The sequence below is a fragment of the Mauremys mutica genome, chromosome 2 (assembly GCF_020497125.1).
Source record: "Mauremys mutica isolate MM-2020 ecotype Southern chromosome 2, ASM2049712v1, whole genome shotgun sequence".
Taxonomy (NCBI): domain Eukaryota; kingdom Metazoa; phylum Chordata; order Testudines; family Geoemydidae; genus Mauremys; species Mauremys mutica.
Window position 1 is genome coordinate 213,276,114 of NC_059073.1, and position 17,684 is coordinate 213,293,797.

General features: G+C 40.8%; 1 protein-coding gene across 2 annotated transcripts in view; it reads right to left on the minus strand.

Moving 5' to 3' along the window:
* ZDHHC3 (zinc finger DHHC-type palmitoyltransferase 3) overlaps positions 1-16,954 on the minus strand; it is a 29,571-nt gene extending 12,617 nt beyond the window's left edge. The window contains exons 1-3 of one of the 2 annotated variants that reach the window (XM_045007951.1): positions 16,687-16,954; positions 3,308-3,747; positions 1,618-1,742 (exon numbers count right to left, since the gene is read on the minus strand). In XM_045007951.1, coding sequence (XP_044863886.1) covers positions 1,618-1,742; positions 3,308-3,613 — 431 coding nt within the window. In that variant the 5' untranslated portion in view covers positions 3,614-3,747; positions 16,687-16,954. Of the gene's footprint in view, positions 1-1,617; positions 1,743-3,307; positions 3,748-16,516; positions 16,655-16,686 lie in introns of those variants that run through there. The other variant, XM_045007952.1, reaches the window with a different exon arrangement.
* Between the last annotated feature and the right edge of the window lie 730 nt (positions 16,955-17,684).

Here is a 17,684-nt window from a genome sequence, read left to right on the forward strand (position 1 = left end):
CCCAACATTCTGTTTGCTTTTTTGACTGCCGATGCACATTGAGTGGATGTTTTCAGAGAACTAGCCACAATGACTCCAAGATCTCTTGCTTGAGTGGTAACAGCTAATTTAGACCCCATCTCTTTATATGTATAGTTGGGATTACGTTTTCCAATGTGCATTACTTTGCATTTATTAACACTGAATTTCATCTGCCATTTTGTTGCCCAAGCACCCAGTTTTGAGAAATCCCTTTGTAGCTCTTTGCAGTCTGCCTGGGACTTAACTACCTTGAGTAGTTTTGTATCATCTGCAAATTTTGCCACCTCACTGTTTACCCCTTTATCCAGATTATTTATGAATATGTTGAATAGGACTAGTCCCAGTACAGACCCCTGGGGGCGGGGCACCACCTTTTACCTCCATTCTGAGAGCTGACCATTTATTCCTATCCTTTGTTTCCTATCTTTTAACCAGTTACCAATCCATGAGAGGACCTTTCCTCTTCTCCCATGACAGCTTAAAATCTGACTATTACCAGATGTTTCAGAAGAAGTTAACAGAACAGGGCAATTTATCGAGGGACCCATCCCATCATCAGTCCGAGCTTCTGGCCACCAGAGTTTTAGGGACACCCAGAGCATAGGGTTGCATCCATGACCATATTAGCTAATAGCCACTGATGGACCTATCCTCCATGAAGTTATCTAACTCCTCTATGAACTTACTTGAGCTGTGTAAGGGGAGGGGAGGAGAGGAGAGTATCAGCTTCGCCTCACAGCACAGTCCAAGTGGGGAAAGTGACCTGGATGCAGGGAGTCCTGCTGTTGCTCCTCACTCCCCCGATCATAGCCTCCTAAGGTGGCGCGGAGGAACGTTGGGGGGAGGGGACGAGTAGTATCTGTGCATCACCGCTCACACCCCCGCCGGCACCCCCCCATGCATTACCTCTGCGAGTTTGCAGCGCTCCGCTGCCAGCTGGCAGCACACACCTCTGCACTGCCTCACACCACCCCTCGTTCCCCCCCACACCATGGCACTCTGGGCAGTTGCCCTCGTGGCCCATCCCTGACTCTGGCTGTGTGTGAAGTGGAGCTGTGTTCTAAGTCTAAGTAAGAATTAGTAAGCTGTGGTGAACTGTTCCTTTGGGAACAGCAGGCCTGGTAATTCTGTGAGTGTCCAGTGAAACAGGGGCTGGACACTAAAGGGGATTCTCGCAGGACTCAGGGGTTGGTGTGTCCCTATTGCTAACCTGTAAATATAGCACAAGACTTGGAGGGGAGTGCTTGTGTTGCCAGGAGGGTCAAGGAGCTGACCCCAAGCAAGCCACAGACAAAGGCAGGTAGCAAAGTGCTTCACAATCAGAAAGCGTCATAATGTCAAAAGGTACAATATTGAAGCATTCTGGGACATGCTACATTTTATGGTTTTCGTTAAGCACTGGGATTTTCAGAGGAACTTAAGAGAGTTAGGCACCCAACTCACATTAGGGTTCAATGGGAGTTAGGTGGATAAATCCTTTAAGCCCCCTTGGAAATTCCATCCTACAACAGTACACTGGTCCACCACATAAGTACTTTCTTTTAATCCTGAACCACAGCATCACATCATTAAATCACACCACACAAGTGACTATACCTGCAGTGATGTGCTCTGTCTGGTTTGATGCTACAGCATTTTGGACACTTATAAACGACCTGTCCTGGCTTCAGCTGTAAACTCTCAATGAATTCTTTTGTGGCATTACCTTTGGGCACAGCACCCTGGAAATGAAAACAAAGATTTCAGTACCCACAGCGTTCGTCAATAACATCAAGAGACCCAGTTCAAGCTCTTGGAAGGGAAGAGAGATACAAGTTTCCCTAACATGAACCACAATATTTCACAATTCGATTGAACAAGAGAAAGATACAGAAAGGACACTATTGTAAGGCCATACTATAGTACATAAATAATAAGCAGGGTGTAATCCTTATCTGTTTACTTGGACGTATCATCTGACCTTGTGTCACAGCAACTTGGACAGATGCATGTGTGCTCATAAAAGTTACACAACTGAAATGTTTTTGCTTACATTAAAACATATTTTGTGTGTGTTCATAAACGTCCAATTTGTTTTGGGTTTTTTAAATGAGAACTTTTAGAGAGATGTTAAGTATACAAATACCACTTAAAAAAAAAAAAGGCCCAGAAAAAAATCAGATTAGGTAACATTCTTGCATTCACTATGATGGTGCAGTTTTTTAAGTCTCCCCTTAAATATGCATCTTTACTATTGCTGAGTTAATGTTGCTGAAGGAATCTTAACTCTCAAAAGACAAGAAATTAAAGATCTCTAACCTTAATATTAACAATTTCACTGCTAGGTCAGTTTCCTGCTGACGTGCCTGAATAAGATGCAAGCTAAGCAATAAATACAGGCATTCGAGTTTTCATGGTGGGGGGTTTACCCACAAAGTGGAGCTTGGGGGAGGGATCAGAGTGGCAGAGACCCTTTCAACATTCCCAACACCAGCGACTAGACTCTGAAGGCAGAAGAGACAAAACTTACTCTCCTTTCCGTCAGCTAGAAGAACAAGAATTTTAAATTTAATATACTAGACAGATATCAAAGAAGATTTAGGGATAGCACTCTGATAAAAATCCCCTTCCCAACCGTTCAGAGATGTGAGGAGAAAGGAGGGTAGGACTGTGTTTCTGATCAGGGCAAAGTCCCTGGATATTGCACTATCCATCTTGTGTTTCAAATGTAACCTTAGAATGTTTAGCCTTCCAGTTACAAAGAGTCTGATACATTTTTGAAGCCACAGAGATATGGGCTGATATTATTAGGGGGATTTAATGCTAAAACAGACAACCAAATTAGTAGGTATAATCCAATAATTTCAGCTAAATCGTTAATGTGAAAAAGAATCCTAACTTTTTTATTAGAGAAGTCCTCGTAATTTTTTTCCTACCCCAGTCTGCTGTAGTGACATTTGATGAGACATACAATAGAAACAAGTTTTTCTAGCTTTCCGGCTTGTCAGGTCATGACAAGCCACAAACATTATATCTAGTACTAGTGAGTAAAAGGGTGGTAGTCTCTCTCTCTCTCTTCCCCTTTTCACATCAATAGAAAGCTGTTCATACCAGGCACAAGAGAATCTGAGATTTGGTCCTTTGCATTTGGCGAGTCAATCTGACACAACAGAATGATATATTAGCATACCACAATACCAAGCTTACTCATCATGATGACACAGACAAGTTATTTAAATTTGCTATGCACCAAGGGCCCAAGTTACCCTATATCTGGCAGGCAAGAAAAACGGAACAGTATACTTACCGGATCTGATAGCATAGCTCGAAAATGTGAAGCCAAAGCCAGGAAAGCCAACATGTTGAACAATATCCCATTGATCACGCTATAAATATAGTCTCTTGATGGAACTAACATAACAAGAAGGACTACAAAGTCTGCATAGAAGACAAGCATCCAGGTAACAACAGCACATGCAATACCACAGCCGTCTCGAATAAACCACATTGTTCCCAAGGAACTATGGCTAGGAGGTGGAACACACTTGTCTGGCTGGAGGTATTCAGGTTTCCTCTCAATATCTCTGAAGCGGTGGATTGGAGTAATCATCATAGATTATAATGTCCATACTTGCATGTGAAAAAATCAAAAATAGTCGTCTTCTGCTTTACAAATGAAACTCAGAAAGCTCCTTCTACATAACGGTATGAGAAGCATGTAGAAGATTCCAGGCTGCAGAATGGGAGCTGAAATACAAAAAGAAAGTCAATAAATATAAAACTGTGTTTTAGAGATAATCTAACGTTTATACAGAACTTCTTGTCCAGAAGGAGCCCAAGTGCTTTTCAAACTTTATCAGAAGACTTATAAATTATACATAGGAATCCCTTAACCCACCACTGCAACGCATCCACTGCTTCAACTATTTAACAAAACACAACACAGCAGTTAGGTAGGAGCTGGTAGGAGCAGCTGCAGAAGCAGCCAAACCAGGGTCTGCAGCACTGGGAGAGAAGCGGGTAAAATGGGTCCAGCCAGGGCCGCTCCTCCCCCTGGCATCCCCTCAGATGCACAAGTGCGAGATTCCCCCACACTCTGAGGAAACTACTGCCCAGGTGGTTCCTTCCCTCCACACCTGGTCTTGGGGAAAACCTGCAGAGAAAAAGCAGCCAGAGACTCCAGCTGGAGCAGCAGCCAAATGTTTGGGCATTCAGAGAACTTTGCATAGTTCTGACTGGACTTTCTCTGCCCTGTGCTGATTGAATGTTTGCTCCAGCCCTCTCCTTCACTGTCTCTTCACCCTTTACACCGCCACCTGCCCCTCTTATCCACTTCACCCCTTTGATGTCCCCTCTCCCCTTTTTCCTTTCCATTTACGTTATCCCCTCCTAACTAAACCCACCCAAAAAAAAAATTAAAAAACATTTCCCCAAAGATGTTAGCTACCATCATATTGTTCACTCTGCTTTCATGTTAACACCCATTTCCTTCACGTGGTGCCTGTCTTGTTTATTTAGATTGTAAGCTCTTCAGGGCAGGGGCTGTCTACTACAGTACTCCATGTCTGTACAGCACCTAGCACAATGGGGCCCAATGCAGTTGGTCTTTATGCACTACCATAATTAATAATAATAATACCATGATTAATAATAATAAAATAGGAAGTGAGGATCATATCCAACTGAAACAGCAGGTGAATTTAACACTGTAGAACCTTCTTACTCAAACTGAAATCTGACCATGTTCCAATGTTAACAGCTTTAACAACACTTGCATAAAAATGCCATTAGATTTTTAATTACCACGGGAGAACAGCTCCCCAGTTTCACATCTCATCCAAAAGGCTGATGATCATATACGTTGCCCTATAAATTGTGTGTAACTGAACACATGGTATTAACAACCAAACTACATTCAGCCATAGCAACACAAATACATCCTATGTCGTAGGCAATTTTTTCCCTAAACCGTTGGTTGCAATTTCCTAATCTTTTATTTTCTGTATTTATACCTTCTTCTTCAATATCAAACTGGAAAAATCTTCCTACAGAAAGCTACATTGGGAGATTTCTAACATTCAGAAGAAAATGATTTTTCTCACTTGGTTGAAATGGGTCACTTTTGCCAAAATTTAGCAAGGTCCGTTGTATATATGATTGCTATGTTTGATGCATATTGACAACATGGACCATCTGGTGAGGATGACTGTCACTAACAAACCCTTGAGTAGGAATGAATTCCTCAATGGAAAGGATTCCTTTTTTTTCATAAAGAACATGTATTCTAGTGCAGATAAAACAGTATCAAAACAACTGCTAAGGTATCTGGTAGATTCTGAACTATAGCACGTTTACCTGGCTTCCATTATAAACCACTATTTCTAGGATTTTATCTCCCTTTTAAAAAGGATCTATATTACTGTTTCCCATTAGAAGCCAATATCTTAGTCTGGAAATATATATTTAAGTAGGATTGTCGATTAATTGCAGTTAATTAAAAAAATTAATCACAATTAATCGCAATTTTAATTGCACTGTTAAACAATAGAATACCAATTGAAATTTATTAAATATTTTGGATGCTTTTCTACATTTTCATATACACTGTATTCTGTGTTGTAATTGAAATCTGTGTATATTATTTTTTATTACAAATATTTGCACTGTAAAAATGATAAACAATAGAAATAGTATTTTTTAATTCACCTCATACAAGTACTGTAGTGCAATCTCTTTGTTGTGAAAGTGCAATTTACAAAGGTGGATTTTTTTATTTTGTTACATAACTGTACTCAAAACCAAAACAATGTAAAACTTCAGAGCCTACAAGTTCACCCAGTCCTACTTCTTGTTTGGCCAATCGCTAAGACAAACAAGTTTGTTTACATTTATAGGAGATAATGCTGCTCTCTTCTTATTTACAATGTCAACACAAACTGAGAACAGGCATTTTTGCATGGCATTTTTGTAGCTGGATTTGTAAGGTATTTATGTGCTAGATATGCTAAACATTCGTATGCCCCTTCATGCTTCAGCAACCACTCCAGAGGACATGCTTCCATGCTGATGACGCTCATTAAAAAAATAATGCGTTAATTAAATTTGTGACTGAACTCCTTGGGGGAGAACTGTATGTCCCCTGCTCTGTTTTACCTACATTCTGCCATATATTTCATGTTATAGCAGTCTCGGATGATGACCCAGCACACGTTCATTTTAAGAACACACACACTGCAGATTTCACAAAACGCAAAGAAGGTACCAATGTGAGATTTCTAAAGATAGCCACAGCACTGGACCCAACGCTTAAGAATCTGAAGTGCCTTCCAAAAACTGAGAGGGACAAGGTGTGGAGTATGCTTTCAAAAGTCTTAAAAGAGCAACACTCCGATGCGAAAACTGCAGAACCTGAACCACCAAAAAAGAAAAATCAACCTTCTGCTGGTAGCATCTGACTCAGATAATGAAAATGAACACGTATCGGTCCGCATTGCTGTGGATTGTTATCGAGCAAAACCAGTTATCAGCTTGGACACATGTCCCCTGGAATGGTGGTTGAAGCATGAAGGGATATATGAATCTTTAGCACATCTGGCACTTAAATATCTTGTGACGGCTATAACAGTGCCATGAGAATGCCTGTTCTCACTTTCAGGTGACATTGTAAGCAAGAAGCATGCAGCATTATCTCCTGCATATGTAAACAAACTTGTTTGTCTGAGCGATTGGCTAAACAAGAATTAGGACTGGGTGCACTTGCAGACTCTAAAATTTTACACTGTTTTATTTTTGAATGCAGTTTTTTGTACATAATTCTACATTTGTAAGTTCAACTTTCATGATAAAGAGATTGCACTACAGTACTTGTATTAGGTGAATTGAAAATATTTTGGGTTTTTTTTACAGTGCAAATACTTGCAATCAAAAATAAAGTGAGCACTGTACACTTTATATTCTGTATTGTAATTGAAATCAATATATTTGAAAATGTAGAAAACATCAAAAAATATTTAAATAAATGGTATTCTATTACTGGTTAACAGTGTGATTAATCTGATAGCCCTAATTTTAAGATTTTAAACTCACTAATTTAAAAAAAAAATACAAGAGAATAGCTTTATTGACTCAAGGTGGTTTTTTTTTTTTTTTTTAATATTAGCTAAAAATTGAGATAAGAAAATCTTGGCAAGGGAGCAATCAATTTGGTTTAATGACTTAATATTTTCAAAAAGTTATTGCATGTGTACAGTGGCTGCTTTTCAAAGCCTAACATGCCAGGTGTGTTTTTAAATCCAGAGACATGTCAAAAAATTTTTACATTATGCCAAAATACATATGTACCATAAGTGTTCCTAAAGAACCATTGCCATCCTTCAATATAAAAATCCACCTTTCAGCAAAGAGATTTTAACAGTTCCTTCTACTTTGCATTTAATAGTCCTCTACAAGTGGTTAACTTTCTGCATCTATTTCTAAATATTAGGATTACTTGTCTATTTGGAAAGTACTGCAAAAAAAAATTAATGGAAAAGTGCATTTTTCCATCCTGATACAGAGGAGAGAGGGACTGTGTGTTCATCAAAAGTCAAATTGCTGAGTTTCTAGAGACAGAATGTATGATGTGCCTAGTTTTCAGTTTAATTGTTAAAACCTGTCCAGCATCTCAGATACTGGAGATGGGTGCTAAAGAAAAAGTAGTCAGAAATACAGAAATATTTAGGACTTAACAAATTGTGTTGTCAGAGAAACTTCATTTATTGTCTAACTGAGAAATTAATGCATCTGCTGATCTGAAATCTCAATGCTGGATCCCATCATCAACCTGCATTACACAGGATGTGCATTTTAACTGAAAAGGTCCTCATTGACTTGGTCTGATCCTATGAATAGCTGTGAACTCCCTTAGACTCTGATTGGGCAAAATAGGTCCATGCTTAACTTTACTATCAAGTATTAATCCCATTGATTTCAGTGGTAATAATGTTAAGCACGTGAGTAAGTTCTGAAAGGTCAGGGCCTTAATTGCTAGATAATATTACCACTGCCACTATTTGAAATCTGCCAACATTTAACTTTCTGAAGTACATATACACTTTCTGAAATTAGAGAATCATAACGTTCACATCTTGCCTTGGAATTTATGGTCACCTAATCTGACTTCATGCATAACATAACCCAGAGTATCTCACAGAGAGAGAGAGAGAGAGAGAGACAGAAAAAGAATCTGACTTCTTGAAAGATTTGCAAATCTAGGTTATACTTAAAAATATAAATATGATCTCAGGTATAACTGTATCATTTCCTTTCACTTCAGTGTTTTTTTTAATTACAAATATTTAAGAGACACTGGTTGTGCGTGTTTCATAGAAGCTATACCAATTCATTGACACTATTTAAAGAACTGGCAGATGTGGTACTGAAATAATACTTTTTCAGTAACCAAAGGGATTAAATGCATTATCATTTATCTCACATCCCCAGCAGCTAAGAAAGGTGTTCTAGACAGGAAGTATACAGCTTTAAATAACTTAGTCTCAATAAAAATGTCACAAAAGAGCAAAAATATATGTTTTTAAATATACTGCAAACAATAACTATTTAGGAATCTGAATTTACCACTTCAACTGAAAGCTTTAGTGATTATACCTATGAAAACTAAATGAATCTTTTCAAATAAGGGTATCTACTGTGACAGAAATTGGTAAGGAGGTTGTAACTGTAACTGTGAAAGGATGATCTTGCTGCACCAATTTTATGCAACATAAATCTTCTCTGTATCTAAGATGTGCCTGCCAAAATTTGCCCAAATGAATTCTACCAAAGGATCTGTGGGATAATTATAAAGAGACAGAAAACTTTAATGTTTTCTAGTTGCTTCTGTTAAGACTAAAGCGCTCTAGTTGATCAACAGGAGGGGAACTCATTGCCCTAGTTTACACTGAGAATTTTTAGCAGTTCAGCCACGTTTGGTCTAGCCCAGGGGTGGGCAAACTTTTTGGGGCGAGGGCCACATCTGGGTGAGGAAATTGTATGCAGGGCCGGGGCAGGGGGGGTGGAGTGCGGGATGTGGAGGAAGGGGCTCTGGACAAGGGATTGGGGCAGAGAAGGGGTGCAGAGTGTAAGAGGGGGCTCAGGGAAGGGGGTTGGGGTACAGGAGGGGTACGGAGTGCAGGATGGGGCTCAGGGCAGGGAGTTGGGGTGCACGGGGTGTAGGGTGCAGCAGGGAGCTCAGGGCAGGTGGTTGGAATGCACAGGAGTGCAGAAAGGGGCTCAGGGCAGGGAGTTGGGTGCAGGAGGGGTGCGAGGTACAGGCAGAGAGCTTAGGGCAGGAAGTTGGGGGGCGGGGGGCAGGAGGGGTTTGAGCTCCAGCCCGGTGCCGCTTACCTAAAGTGGCTCCGGGGTGGCAGTGGCGCACACCAGGGCCAGGGCAGGCTCCCTGCATGCCTGCCCTGTCCCCACGCCACTCCAGGAAGTGCTGCGGCCCCTGGGGGGGGGGGGGGGCAGAAGGCTCTGCGTGGGCACATGGAGCCCTTTGCCTCCCGGCCCGGGGGCTGCTTCTGAGAGCAGCGCCGGGCCTGCAGCACCACCAGGGGTAATCCTGCGGGCCGGATCCAAAGCCCTGAAGGGCCAGATCCGGCCCACGGGCCATAGTTTGCCCATCCCTGGTCTAGCCCCTAGGTGCTTCTCTAGTGCCAGCAACATGGAAGCAGTGGTATAGACTGGACATAGGTATTTTTAACACTTTGATTTCAACTTGCTGGAAGCAAGATCAGATGACACATAGGAAAAAGTTGTTCTGGCTACACTAGCATTCCCATCATTGCTAGCACTAGCGGAGCTGCACCGCTTGGTGGTAGGACAACTGTTTGAAGTTTTCTTTAAAAGTCTAGCATAAAAACAATTTTTCTGGGAAGAAAAACATTATAACCATGTTAAGGAACACTAGTTTAGCTTAGATACCTATCAAGGTTCAAACAACCGTGCTGCAAACTCCCATGATTTTATCATGAGTCACATGATATTCTTCTTACAGGTACAGCTCTTGAAGTCAATATAACATCACTGGGTCTTACCCATGGTTCACAAAACAGTGTTCATGTGGTTATTTTTGCAGTTTATATGGGGCTATAGCTAACAGCTTTATGAAAAATCAACTCTTCTTAGCCAATGCATCAGAGGCCAGAATTGTATTTCTTTGATTTGAAGCCTCTGGTTTTGGGTGGAGGTTTAATTGGAGTTGTATATTTCTGAAGGAAGCAGTTGAGCAAGGATATGAATATGTAAAGGGAACTTTTCCCTGAGGAGTAGGGGGAGGTAGAAATCAGCCAGCTTCAAAGGCAGGCCTGGTTTGTCTGTGAGGCTGAAAATCAGGTCTGGAGACTCTGTTCTGACAGCAGCAGGCAGGTCTGTATCTAATAGGCAATGAGGAGATATGGTTGTTTAAGAGACACAGAGCCCGATTCTCCTCTCATTTACACAGTGTAAATAAGCAGTATCTCCAATAGTCAATGGAGTTACATCAATATAAGTGAAAGGAGAATGAGGCCCATGGTTTCTCAAATGAAGAGATATGAATATTTTCTGTCCTAAGTAGCAAAGAGCTTTGTTTGTGGTACACTATTTTTCAGAGCAGATGGTGGTAGTTTTTGTTTGAAATCTATATAATTTCTGTATGAGTTTACCTTGCATTAGAAGTTATTTTGCAGAAAGAATCAATGTATGGCATTTGGCACTGTTTAAAGCACTAACCACATCACCATCTGTTAAGGGCATTTCCACCTTGCTTTGTTCGGTAAGAAGCTAACAAAGAAAGATGAAGTCAGTGCTGGGCTACCTGTCTAATGTAAGGATGCATTGGATCAGGATGAGCAAGAGACTGGACATAAAAAAAGACTAAGGGCCTGATCCAAAGCTCTTTGATGTCAACAGGCATTTGATTAAGCACCTGAACGGATCTACGGCAGTTTCAGAACATGCAGTAGCATTTAAGAAAACGGAATCCTACACACACCACATTTTAACTGCCACCAGAACAAGGAAGGCAGAAGTTTTCTTGTTTCTTAAGATTTTGTGGGCTTAGAAAGGGCTAAAGAAACATCAGCTACTCAAGCTGCATAAAGAGAGAGGTATAAATCCTGGAAATATAAACACAAAGGAGCTGATGACCAAAACAGTGAACGGGGACATCATGCTTTCAGCTACTAACTATAAAGCTTTACAAGATGTTGTACAGGATAAATATCACTGGTCTTTTAGGCCAGCTTTGCTATTTTGATGCTAGCCCAGGACTTAAAATAGTAAATTCCAGACCTCACACCAGTGTAATTCACAATATTCCTCCAGTCCGCCGCAGTCGCCAAAGGTACAGTCATCATGAAAAAGCCTGCTTATGTGATGACGAAGGTTTTCAGTCTCCATTTTGCGAAACATATTGCTGTAAGGAGCGTGTTACCCGGAGAACCACAGTAGTAAATGTTTAGTGTTGATCGTAAATAAGAAGCTGGAATTTACAACTATAATTTCCAATAATGTCCAAGACAAGGAGTGTTAAGGCAGAAAGGGCACTCTGAGTTAAAAGACTGGAACAGAGAGAAAATTATACAGCAGCTAGGGCTCTAACCTGGGACTTGGAAGACCTGGGCCCAATTCCCTAGTCTGCCATAAACTTCCTGTGTGACGTTGGAAAAGTCACTTAGTGTCTCCAGGCCTCAATTTCCCCATCTGTAAAATGGGAATAAAATTTACCTCACAGGGATGTTGTGAGGATAAATATATTAAAGACACTCATATACTAAAGTTATGGGAGCCATATAAGTACCTAAAATAGATACAGCATGCACATTTAAAAAAAATATCCGTAAACAGCTTTTAGAAATACCCTTTCATTACTTCATTTCTAGTCAAAGAATGAAGCTGCTGTAACAATTATTATTTTGCAGCGGGGGGCCTGTTTGATTATATCAAGTTTGACTGTGAGAATCTACTTTCCCACTAGAAAGCATAGAAAAATCTGATATCCTTGAAGCTGTAAGGTAAATTCTACAGATTAACCCCCAAATTAATTTTAAAACATCATCTCTAACCTAGAATTTCTTTACTGCAGTTTAAGCTTAGTATTTCTGTTTGCTGAAACTAACTCCCAAGAATAATTAATCCCGTGCTTTTTAATGTTCCTTTACATATCTGTATAGCTTAATAATTTTTGTTGCTATCCTTTGAACATCATCCTCTAAAGTATAGTGCCCAAACGTGAACACGGTACTCCAACTGAGGTTTAACCAATATGGAGTACACCAGGATAGTTACTCTGCATGTTATATTGCGCTTTAGCAACATGACTATCACAGCTGGGGTGGGGTTTTTGCAAAAGTGTCACATTGCTAGCTCTCTTGATTTATTACCCATTATAACACCTTGATCTTCTCTCTGGCACTGTGCTACTACCTTCCCACTATTTCTTCATTCTGTATCTGTGCATTTGAATATCCCTTCTTTATGCGCACTTCTTTATCTGACCTTTGCAGAATCTCAGTGTACTGATTTCAGCCCATTTGTTTTATTTCTGAAGACTGTACTGCATTTAAACCTCATCCCCTCAGTTTAGCACTATCTGCAAGACTATCATACTCTGCATACCATCATCACCCCAGTCACTGATGAAAATACTGACAAGTGCCCCACAGCACCCCATTCAACACTCCTCCATTCATCTGAATGGAGCATTAACACAATCTTTTGTGTCTCTAGTCTACTCCTCGATACAGCTATATGCTAAGGATTTTCTAGAGACTTCGGCTATCCCAAAGCCTGTAGTAGCAAGTATTCTGACTAGTTATCTACTGCAGTGGTTCTCAACCTTTTAGGAGTCCAATTTGTCTTGTGTAGCCCCAACTTTCACCTCACTTAAAAACTACTTACTTACAAAAATACAAAAGTGACACAGCACACTAGTACTGAAAAATTGCTTATTCTCATTTTTACCATATAATTATACCATAAACCAACTGGAATATAAATATTTTACTTACGTTTCAGTGTATAGTATATGAACAGTATAAACAAGTCATTGTATGAAATTTTAGTTTGTACTGACTTTGCTAGTGATTTTTATGTAGCATGTTGTAAAACTAGGCAAATATCTAGATGAGTTGAGTACCCCCTGGAAGACCTCTGCGTACCCCTAGTTGAAAACCACAGACTTAGTGGACGATATATAAGGGGTCGCTGATAAAACTTACTGCTCTGCAATATCAATGAGACTGCAAGCAACCTTCTGTTCCTTGAGTTCATGCACCCTGGAGTATATTCAACTACAATTAGGATAGTTTCAATTTCTAATCGTCTCTGAAATTACCTTAAATTTGAGATTAGCCTGATCTAGTGCATAGAACAAAGAGGATCCACTAGCTACTGTTAGTCACATCTGGATTACTTTACCTGGTCAGCTTGTAGAGAAAAAATTTTCAAGTAAGATGTGATATAGTATTACTATACCTCTTTCACAACTAAGGGCAGGAAAGTAGCATTCCGAGATATTATACTAAGATTCTTGTTACGCTAAGGCCAAGTGTACACTACAGACCTATGTCGGTATAACTATGTCGTATAACCCAATGAGCATGTAGTTATACCGCTCTTAACCTCCTGTGTAGGCAGCACTACATCAACGGGAGAGCTTCTCCCATCGACATAGCTATTGCCTCTCGGAGAGGTGGATCAACTACGCTGATTGGCACAGGAGTGTCTTCACTTAAGCGCTACAGTGGCACAGCTACACCAACGCAACATTTTAAGTGTAGACCTGCCCTAAGATAAGAAAAACTAGTCATTAAAAATGCAAACAAGGGAACAAAAATGTCATCACAAGACAAGTTCCCACATCTCTCGTACAGAAACCTATTAAGATTTGTAGTCACAGTTTCTTCTCTTAACCTAATCAGAGTAAAGACAACAGTCCATAGGAAAGGGGAGAAAGCTGGATTAATCAAACAAATATTGTCATGAAAACCTCTCTGTGAGGGACTTATCTTATTGAGCAAGTTTTTAAATAGGTATGTGTAGTTTATCTATAACTGCAGCATTTAAATAAAAACTAAGAATTGAAATAGAACCTTTATTATGAAAAATGATGCAAAATATTTCTAGTAAGAATTAATATGCTGAAAACCTTTGATTTATTTGGAAAAATCAAGTTTCTTTTATGACAAAAAAGATCTGCAATTGCATCAAATTTCTGGGGTCCTTGTCTCTAAATTTCTATGAACGTTTTGTCCAAAAGCAATGCTTCTTATTATGATCAGTCCCATAGATGAAATAAGAACTACTCATGGTAGTACATTCTACAGTCAAACAGCAGTAGTGTTTGTATGACTGGCTCTTTAATGCACTTTTAAAGGCAATGACAGAAACAAACATGTAGCTTCACTTTTACATAAAAGTTTCTACATTGACAGTCATTACCTTATTTTAAATAAGCCTTTTTTGTTGCTTTCATTAAACACTGAAAAACATAATTTTCACTGAAACTGCCTCAAGATCCTATTGTTTTGTTGTAGAGTCTACAACAATGTACAATGTAGACGGCAGTCATTTGCTGTAAAATATCAACACACTTTCTATGTTACCCTCATAATGGAATAATATGCCATCATAATTTGAGTGAAAGCCTCTCTCTCCCTGGCTTATTTGCATCTTCATCACCTTGAAAGTCCAGCACAGTAGTCTCATTTGTGTGTCTGAAAAAAGACTTGCCCTTATTTGGATTGGGAGCCAAGAAAAATCTAACAGAATTCTGATCTGCATTCTGGGAACAGATTCAAAGTGATTGCAGGTGAAAGATGAGTATTTGTGATTTCTATTCCTAGGTTTTCTCAAATGCTGAAGAGTTCTAGTGAACAATACTGAATTTATATATTTATGGAAAAATTATTCTATAATAATGTTGAAAGTACTAGAAATATTTAAAAGTATTACAAATAAATCAATAGGAATTACTTTTCATTAACATAGAAAAAAATCTGTTATCCTTTTTAATTTATCAGACCCCTTATAGCAGTGGCTCTCAACCAGGGGTACATATACTCCCAGGGGTATGCAGAGGTCTTCCAAAGGGTACATCAACTCACCTAAATATTTACCTAGTTTTACAACAGGCTACATAAAAAGCATTAGTGAAGTAAGTACAAACTAAAATTTCATACAATGGCTTGTTTATACTACTCTATATACGTTACACTGAAATGTAAGTACAATATTTATATTCCAATTGATTTATTTTATAATTATATTGTAAACATGAGAAAGTAAGCAATTTTTCAGTAATAGCCTGCTATGATACTTTTGTATTTTTATGTCTGATTTTGTAAGCAAGTAGTTTTTAAGTGAGGTGAAACTTGGGGTACGCAAGACAAATCCGATTCCTGAAAGGGGTTAGGGTGACGACAACAAATGTGAAAAATCAGGAGAGGGGTGGAGGGTAATAGGAGCCTATATAAGAAAAAAATCCAAAAATCGGGACGGTCCCTATAAAATCGAGACATCTGGTCACCCTAAAAGGGGTACAGTAATCTGGAAAGGTTGAGAGCCACTGTCTTATAGCATCATAGTTTTAGAACAGCTTATACATAAAACTGGAGATCATAGCTTTTATACAGTAATATGCTGTTATAAGCTCCAATTAAACATCAAATGATGTACAAAACACTTTTCAGATGAGTGTACATGTTTAACTGTTCAAATACTTGTTAAAGATCTCACCAGCATTCAAACTTCTTTATTTTAATTCAATCCTAGGTTGCCAGGACACTGTCCAACTGTGGAGGCTGCAGAATTTAAATCCCAAGGCACCTCATTAAAGGATGTGTTTATATACTGTTGTGAACAGCACTGTTCACTAACACAAACAGTGCTGGATGCTGAAGGCGTAAATGTAGTAAAATAAAAATTTAAAAAATAGTTAAAAGTCTATTTAAAAAGAGACATCTTCCAGGGCAGCTGCATGCAATTTACCTTTTAAACAGTGCCAATGTGAAAATATTTGACTGGTGCAGAACCCAAATACCAAATGTATGTTCCCTTGGCAGAAACAGCTCTAGTAAATGATATGTTGGGGCCTGAACCTGCGCTGTTTGAACACACCCCAACTTCCACACATTTCCAAGGACTTCAGTAGACGTTTGAGGACCCCAAAGACTGTGGAAATGGGCTCCTGGCCGGCTGGGGGAGTTCTTTATATGCTCTGAACATACGCCAAAAAGGGTGGAAAGGGACCCTCGATGGTTATGGAGCACTTGGGGGAGACCCTGTTTGTTTTGCATTCTTCTTAGCCACATGCTCCCCAAGATTTGTCTCTCCCCAACAGCCTATGCATTGAATCACTTCTTCCGCCCCACCCCCTTCCAGCTACATCTCCCAAGCCAAGCGGCCAGGGATCCCACCGGAGCTCAGGCGTTGCACGGCACGAGCCACACCTGCCCTTGGGGACACCGGCTTCACCTTGCAGGAACACACCGCTCACCCTTGCACGAGACAATACCAGGCTCCACCTCGAGTTTCCTGACCCGCTTGTCGCCCGCATCTCCCTGCAGAGGGGGGGCGGCTGCTGCCGGCCCCTGGCTAGGCGTGTGCGGCCGCTGCAGGTCCGCCCGCTGCCCCGCTACCCACCGCGAGCCGCGGGGCTCAACCTACCCGCATAAAGAGCCGCCGCCGCCGGTCCCCGCAGCGGCTGCTGGTCCAGCCCGTCCGCTGCCGCCGCCCCCGCTCAGCGAGCGCGAGCTCGGCACCTCGCAGCCACCCGGGTCAACGTTCCGTCGCCCAACGCAACGTTCCATTCGCCTCGCGAGCCAGGGACGCCAAGCGCGCGACGCCCCGGGGCTGCTACTGCAGCAGGAGGCGTCAGTGGCTATCCGTGCTGCCCCCTATTCCTACTGGGGGGGGGGGGGGGGGAGAGACCAGGAAGTGAGCAGCGCGGAGAACTGTCACGCCCTCTCCCTTCACTTCCTCGGCACAGCGTCATCTCCTCCTCGGGACCTGGTCCCTCCCACACTGACTGAGCGAAGTCCCGCGATTGAGGGAAGCCCGGGCACGCAAAGAACTGCAATGCATTGGCTTCGTACAACTGTTTCTGTTCACTCGCTAAGCACCCGCTGTATCCACACACAGGGCTTGTGGTACTGCCACTGACCTTACTGATGTAGGATGCATACGCGTCTATATGTGCACATATTACATTTATGGTATATATATAACCTGACATTTCCCACCCAATACCTGGATTGTTCTGCTTGTATGTTACAACCTCTTCCACCTTCTTCTGTTTTATTTAAACTGCAAGATGTTTGGGAAAGAGCCTATGGTGTTTCTTTGGTGCCAATCACAATGGGGCTCTGATCCCTGATTTGGGGTCTTTCAGTGATACTGGCAAACAATAACAAAAAGAATAGCATATGTGTATGTGAGCTCAAAAGCTTCTCTCTCTCACCAGCAGAAATTGGTCCAATAAAAGATATTACCTCACCTGGTCTATATGTTAAACACACATTTTCATAACATGCATATAAAGATGTGTGCTACATCCACCTTGTGTATTCACATACTGGAGATGAATGTGTATATACGTACACACTAGTCACTACAAATATATATGAGTAAGCAACGGGAGTTGCAGGTGCTCAGCACTTTTGTGT